This window comes from Anabas testudineus, chromosome 6 (genome assembly GCF_900324465.2).
Source record: "Anabas testudineus chromosome 6, fAnaTes1.2, whole genome shotgun sequence".
NCBI lineage: Eukaryota > Metazoa > Chordata > Actinopteri > Anabantiformes > Anabantidae > Anabas > Anabas testudineus.
In genome coordinates this window covers 24,439,336-24,446,835 of record NC_046615.1, presented here as the reverse complement: position 1 = coordinate 24,446,835, position 7,500 = coordinate 24,439,336, and the positions used below count along the sequence as shown (strand labels likewise).

Sequence of the window (7,500 nt, the reverse complement as noted above, 5' to 3'; positions counted from 1 at the left end):
GCCTGGCTACAGTGCTGAAAAGAAACCTAGGGTTGTTCTTATTTGCCTCTATTAATGAGGAGTAATATGAAGTTCTAGCTTTACGGAGGGCTTTTTTATATGTTATTAAACTATCTTTCCAGGCTAGGCAATATTCATCTAAATTGGTGGAACGCCACCTCCTTTCCAACTTACGTGATTTCTGCTTTAAGCTACGGATTTGTGAATTGTACCATGGAGCTAACTTCCTCTGACTCACTAGTTTATTTTTCAGAGGAGCAACAGTATCAAGTATAACTAGTTCAGTTTTAGACAAACTGGAAATATTGTAATTAAATTATCTGACTGTTTTAGGTTCATATCATATGTATTAGGTTCTTGCAGATAAATCACATAACAAATTCATGACTAGCAATTTTTCCTGTAAAAACACCGGCTATCTCTTAGAGTGGTGTTAGCACTTCTACTGAATGAAAGGATCCTAATACAGAGTGAAATGTTGTGTGTTTGTGTTCAGTCTTTTTTCGCTGAGCGGTTCTTTGCTCTGTTTGACTCGGACGGCAGCAGCTCTATCAGTCTGGACGAGCTGCTTAAAGCTCTGAACCTCCTCATTCACGGCAACGAGACCGACAAACTTAAGTTTCTCTTCCAGGTCTACGATGTGGACGGTCAGTACACAAAACACACACAGCATTTTAAACTGATGTACCTGCTTCACAGCTATTTTTACACAGAGTATGATGTTTATTGATGAGGGAAATCTGTGATGTTCTGTATTTACTTTTGAAATATCTAATTACTGTCTCTAAAAATCTTTACATTTTATATTTGATGAAAACACTGCTGCAAACTCATCAACTCTCCACGCTCCTCTTTATGGTTAACTCAGGTTATATCTGTTTGCAGGCAGCGGTTCTATCGACCCAGACGAGCTGAGAACTGTTCTGAAGTCGTGTCTGCGCGAGAGCGCCATCTCTCTGCCAGAGGAGAAGCTGGACAACTTGACGCTCGCTCTGTTCGAGTCAGCTGATAAAGACAACAGCGGCTCCATCACCTTTGAGGAGCTCAAAGCCGAGCTGGAGACTTTCCCAGAGGTCATGGAGAACCTCACCATCAGGTCAGACTGTCTGTCACTGTGGAGGTCACTGATGTTTACTTAAAAATGAGTAAGTGGGCCCTGGGCACAGACTAGGCAATTCCCCCCTATGGTCATATGTGTCTCTTTTAGGCCATGTCAGATCTGTTTTTGTTGTTTTGTGTGTATTTGTCATCTTGCAAATAGTTTGGATTGTCTGCACTCATGGAACCCTGATGTCTTGAGTCCATTAAACACATTCAGTAAATCATCAATGCTCTGTAAAAGCAGCAACATTCTGCTGGAACACAGTCAAATATATCTAACAGGAGAACAACGGCTTCAGGTTGATTTATTGAGTCATCTGAACGTGACCTTCACTGTATCAAACTCAGCAGATCAGAGCTATCTACAGAGGACTTAACGTGGTCACTGACACTGACTATGTTCACTTCAATTTCTCAAATATTCACTCTTCACTTTACGTGACACAACTTTCTGTTTCAAATTCCCTAAACCTTCCAGGTTTATATGAAAGCATCCCAAGTTTTTGATATGGTCTCAGACCTTTGGACCTCCTGTAGTCATTCAACCACAGCTGCAAACATAGAAACTGGAGTGCTACCAGCTCTTCTGCTCTCACTCTTGTTTTGTCTCTGCCTCTCTCCCCTGTCTTCCTCCTTAGTGCTGCTAACTGGTTGAAGCCACCTGATCTGGATCAGAAGAAGCATCAGACTCCTCGGTACCTGACCCGATCCTACTGGCACAACAACAGCCGTAAGCTGCTGTTCCTGTGTGGGTACACCTGCCTCAATGTGCTGCTGTTTGTCGTAGCCATGCTGCGGCACAGTTACGGGGGAGGCTGGTTCATGGTGGCCAAAGGCTGTGGACAGTGTCTCAACTTCAACTGCACCTTCATCATGGTACAACAGTACTTGCTTTGCTTTACTTCACTTAAATAAAAGTACGAGCACAGTACTGTAAAAAAAACTTACGACCATTTGACTTTTTCGTATAACTGACCCAGTGAGCACAGTAACTGTAGTACTGAATGTGATGACACAGTGTTCAGCAGCATCCAGTGGTTTAAAGTAGCAGTATGAGTATATAGTGTATCTCTATAATCATATTAATGTTTTTAAAGATTTTGAAATCCAAATTTTGAATAAGAGAAATATGAAACATGAGTGATGTTAATAATCCACTGTCTAACTAGGGTCTAGGGTTAGGAACATCACTGATTTGTGTTGAAATAAACATTTAGTTGTTTTGGATTTTAGAACAAGCTTTAAATTAAAGAGGGAAGTCTGCAGGTCAGTAATATTTAGCAGTTTGCAGTGACATGGATGGTGTATAAGATGGTATCATCAGCATAAAAATGTTTGAGAATATATTAGAACTGTTTATGTCCAGGCTAAAAAGCAGTGGAACTAATACTGATCCTTAAGGAACAACTTTACCAGTCAAAGAAACTCACTACACTCCCCTCCAAAAGTATTGGAACATTTCCAGATGTTTACATCTGGTTTACGTTCCATTTTTTTGCTGAAGGAAAACTTTACTGTGACACACAACTTTGAACGCACCCAATTTCCATGTGAGCAAAAGTATTGTAACATTGACAGGTGTGTTTCGTTGCCCTGGTGAGTCCTATTACACTGATTATTCAAACAATAAATAGCACTAAGGGCACAGAGGGCAGGAGTGAAGGATTCACAATCTACTGTTCACAGAAGACTTTATGAACAAAATTACAGAGGCAACACCAGAAGATGTAAACCACTCATTAGCCAGAAGAATAGGAAGGCAAGAAGTGGAAGGTTTTAGGGTGGACAAGTCTGTCTCCAGATCTAAACTCTATAGAGTATTTTACTTGCTGAAGAGGAACCACCAAAACACACAACAATTCAAAGAAGCTGCAGTGAAAGATCATCATCACATCACAAAAGAAGACTGCAAAGGTTTGGTGATGTCAGTGGGTCACAGGCTTGATGCAGTTATTGCAGCTAAATAGTCTTATTCACTTTAATCTATTTTAAGTCTAGCCTAGTGAGTCTGGCCTCACTGTTCCAATATTTTAGGAGGGCCGTGTAGTGCTTTTCTTTGAGAGATTTTTGGATGAATTAGATCAGTGATGGAAAGTAAGACTTTATAATGTACAATAAATACAGTGGTGTACTTTTACCATATCCAGTTTTATATAAACTATATAACTATTACTGCTTCCTTTGGAAGGTTCCCTGAAAATTATTTCAGTGTAATGTACTGTGCATGAGCAGGTGCTGATGCTGCGTCGCTGTTTAACATGGCTGCGAGCAACGTGGGTGGTGAGACTCCTACCCCTGGACCAGAACATCTTGCTGCATCAGATCGTGGGCTACGCCATCCTACTCTTCACCCTGGTGCACACCGCTGCTCACGTCTTTAACTTTGGTACCAACTTACTTTTATTTACACATTAACACAGAAACAGAGAAGAGGTGACATTTCTCAGTGTACCATAACCCTTCATGTCTTTCAGTCTGGTTGTCAGAGAGCAGTGAGTACACGCTGTGGGAGTACCTACTGACCACCAGGCCGGGGATCGGCTGGGTGAAGGGAACCGCCTCGGTGACCGGAGTGGTTCTGCAGCTTATCATCTGTCTCATGGTTCTCTGCTCCAGCACGTTTGTGCGACGCAGTGGACACTTTGAAGTAAGACTTAAGGAACACAAAGCAAATTTTAAACCTATATTTAATTGTGGGTGTGATAATTTAGCTCAGCTTCTTGTGGTTTCCATGGAGATGCCACCTGTATAAAACTGTTTGTTGCTTTTCCTGCAGGTGTTTTACTGGTCTCACCTGTCCTACGTGTTGGTGTGGGCTCTGCTCATCATTCACTGTGCCAACTTCTGGAAGTGGTTTGTAGTTCCAGGTCTGATCTTTCTGCTAGAGAAGATCGTAGGAGTCGCTGTTTCTCGTATGGGGGGTCTTTACATCGTGGAGGTCAATCTGCTGCCGTCCAAGGTGCTGAATATCCTACTTAAAGAATCAGACTTTACATTTCACTCACAGCACTGTTATCAACATTATGAATGCGACCAGATTTTTTACAGTTAAGGTAATTAGTACCGTAATTCAGGTGGATGTTTATGCAGCTTAAAAGCTTTTGGGTCTAACATTTGGTGCAGTCACTTGATGCCCAGACAAAGTTCTTATACAAATAGAAGTTGTGTTATAGCCCATAATACAAACAAGATGTGCATACCTCCCAAAATGTTTCACTCTAAAAGATACGTTTTCTTTAAATCTCTTCAATGAGAAAAAACAGTTTTATAATTGACTAAAATTTTCCAGTCTGTGATGATGATGTAAAGACATGCAAATGTAAGCAGAAAGTGTCTACTGTGTGTTAAGCGCTGATGTGTGGGATTTTCACGTTTTCTTGCAACAATAAAATATTTAAATGGAAAAAGGTTACCCATCACAGTTTTCCTAATGTGCAACAATGTCAGTCGAAAGACATTAAGACTTAAAACTGGGAGAGCGTTGGGCTCCAGTCTCCATGAGATGAAGCGAATACACTACCTGTCCAAAAAAAGTCACACACTCTAATATTTTTTAGGACTGGATCTCTGGTCTGGACTCTGTGGTGACCAATGTGTTCAAATGATGTGTCATGGTCCCTGAACCGCTTTAAAACTTTGAGCCTGATAATACCTGGTATTGTCATCTTGATCAGGGAATAAAAAAATTCACTGATTAATAACCTGGTCATTCAGTACATTCAGGTAGTCAGCTGACCTCATTCTTTGAACACATAATGTTGCTGAACCTAGACCTGACCAACTGCAGCAACCCCAGATCATAGCACTGCCCTTACAGGCTTGTACAGTAGGCACTAGTCATGATGGGTGCATCACTTCACCTCCTCTCTTCTTACCCTAATGCTCCCATCACTCTGGAACAGGGTAGATCTGGACTCATCAGACCACATGACCTCCTTCTATTGGACATTTCTTAACCCAGTTCTAGTATTTTCAGCAATCTTCTTGGAGACATTTATTGACATCACTATTAGTTGCACTGTGCTTCTGACATGGTTGTTTAAGAAATCAGAAGCTACTCACTGCATCAGTTAAGGTTAAATAACTTGTTGCCAGCAGTAATTATCCAGTGGGGGGTTCTTACCTGTTGGCTTAGTTAAATCCAGGTGGGGACTGATTAGATTGTTATCAGTCCAGATAAGATTCGTCTTTACATTATTTGGAAGAAGATGCTGGCACCACTAAGTCTGATCGAGAGGTCCAGTTTGATATTTAACACCTAAACTGAGAGAAATTAATCTAAGCCCGAAAACCTCCTGTACTGTGGAGTGTCCTTGTGAGGCTACAGTACTCTCTGTAGCTGAGCTCGTTATGAATTGACCTCAGCCATTAGACTCTGAGTCTTGACCCTCGTTTTTATTATTGGTCAGACATAGAAGAAATCCACCGTTTCAGTCCTGACATGTCTGATTAGTTGTTCTGTTCTATGTGCAGGTTACTCACCTGGTGATCAGACGTCCTCAGTTTTTCCATTTCAAACCCGGAGATTACGTCTACATCAACATCCCAGTGATCGCCAAGTATGAGTGGCACCCGTTCACTATCAGCAGTGCCCCAGAACAGTCAGGTACATCTCACCTGTGTCAGACACCGATGACTGACAGAAAAGAGTTATGAGAAATCAGAAAACTGTTTATCCTAACAAGTATCGTTTTCACTGTCAGAAGCTCCTAACGCAGGACAACCTTTTATAAAAGCAGTTTAGAGACAAACAGCTTTTTGTCCTGCAGATTCTCTGTGGCTGCATGTGCGCTCCATGGGCCAGTGGACCAACCGGCTGTACGAGTACTTCAGACAGCTGGAGAGTGATGGGGTCTGCCCCAAAAAACTGGCCATCAGCCTGAGGAAGCGAAGGCAAATGACAAAAACCCAGGTCCACAACACACACACTACAATAAATCCCTCTCAGTTAATTACTCCCTCTGCCAGTCTATTGAATGATGTTTGAAATCTCCTCTTAGCAGGAGGAGCTGTTCAGTTCTGCAGACGGTATCGGAGCTGTAGCATCTAACGAAGACGGTGCCGTTGAGTTGACGATGTATCATCAAAACGGCTTCCTGTCCGATGTGGCCCTGGCCTCAGTGTCTGGGGCTCAGGGGCCAGGGGAACCTCTTTCAGACAAGCTGGGGCCAGCAGAGAGAGGAGAGGCACCTCCACTCAAAGAGGTGTTGTAGTCTTCAGTATTTCAGGAGTTTGGCAGCGCTGGGCCTCCACATGTGCTTCTTTTTAAATCCAACACTTTGGGAGGTTGGACTTTTATCTGTTTTCAGTTTGGTTTATTTCTAACTTGCAGATTTCTGCCAAGTTTGGAGAGAACCACAGGTTCTGCAACATCAAGGTGAGCAAATGAACATCAGAAAATGGCCTGATGGGAAAATTACTGATACAAAATGAATTATGACAAGAAAACAATGCTCCGCCTTCACTAACTTGAAGTGGAGATAAACACACTGCACGGCTTTTCCTGGAAATGATGCAGAATATCTTTAATAGTGTGAATGTTTGTCAGTGTTATGTAGACGGGCCCTTCGGGACTCCTACAAGACAGATCTTTGCCTCTGAACACGCTGTTCTGATCGGGGCGGGTATCGGCATTACGCCATTCGCTTCCATCTTGCAAAGCATCATGTACAGGTGAGATACCTCGCACTCCAATCTGTCTGCCTGCTATTATCTATGGTGCTGGCACGTAGGCCTCCATTTCCAGAGCATAGTCTTCCAAGGTGTCGAGATCAAGGTGCAGTCACGTGGCATAATTATGCACCAAGTTAAACTGGTTACGCACTCCTCAAACACTGTCTTTCGGTTCTTTACCTTTTGAAATACTTGAAATTAAGCGAAAGAATTAATGAATTATTCAAACCAATGTATCAAACAGAGTTAAGGTGTGTTTCTGTGATCCAGGTACCGCAGGAGGAAGCAGAACTGTCCCAACTGCAGCTACTCCTGGTGTGAGAACATTAAAGATAGCGACATGAAGCTGCGCAAGGTAAGAAAATATCAGACTTGGTGTTGTTTGGTCAGTTGTTGCAGCATATCAGTTGTTGTTTGGTGAAATGCGTTGGATGTGGACACGAGTCTTTGTTTTTGACTCTCCAGGTGGACTTCATCTGGATCAACAGAGACCAGAAGTCGTTTGAATGGTTTGTTAGTTTGCTGACTAAACTGGAGATGGACCAGGCTGACGAGGAGCCGGAAGGTGAGACAGAGAGACGCAGGTAGACAGTGAGACAGGAGAGACAGAATAAGGCAGAGTGAGACAGTAGAGACAGAATAAGGCAGAGTGAGACAGGAGAGACAGGACTACCTTACGTCTGACATTCTGACATCTGATGTCTGACAGGCCGCTTCCTGGAGATG

At 42.6% G+C, this 7,500-nt stretch overlaps 1 protein-coding gene across 1 annotated transcript in view; it reads left to right on the top strand.

The window, feature by feature from the left end:
* nox5 (NADPH oxidase, EF-hand calcium binding domain 5) overlaps window positions 1–7,500 on the top strand; it is an 18,172-nt gene that overhangs the window by 6,577 nt on the left and 4,095 nt on the right. The window contains exons 3-16 of the mRNA XM_026366090.1: window positions 497–647; window positions 886–1,096; window positions 1,740–1,977; window positions 3,334–3,487; window positions 3,576–3,748; window positions 3,878–4,060; window positions 5,575–5,707; window positions 5,871–6,013; window positions 6,105–6,305; window positions 6,434–6,478; window positions 6,650–6,774; window positions 7,045–7,129; window positions 7,240–7,339; window positions 7,484–7,500. The exon at window positions 7,484–7,500 is cut by the window's right edge and continues 150 nt beyond it. Of these exons, the coding sequence (XP_026221875.1) occupies window positions 497–647; window positions 886–1,096; window positions 1,740–1,977; window positions 3,334–3,487; window positions 3,576–3,748; window positions 3,878–4,060; window positions 5,575–5,707; window positions 5,871–6,013; window positions 6,105–6,305; window positions 6,434–6,478; window positions 6,650–6,774; window positions 7,045–7,129; window positions 7,240–7,339; window positions 7,484–7,500 (1,959 nt within the window). The remainder of the gene's footprint in view (window positions 1–496; window positions 648–885; window positions 1,097–1,739; window positions 1,978–3,333; window positions 3,488–3,575; window positions 3,749–3,877; window positions 4,061–5,574; window positions 5,708–5,870; window positions 6,014–6,104; window positions 6,306–6,433; window positions 6,479–6,649; window positions 6,775–7,044; window positions 7,130–7,239; window positions 7,340–7,483) is intronic.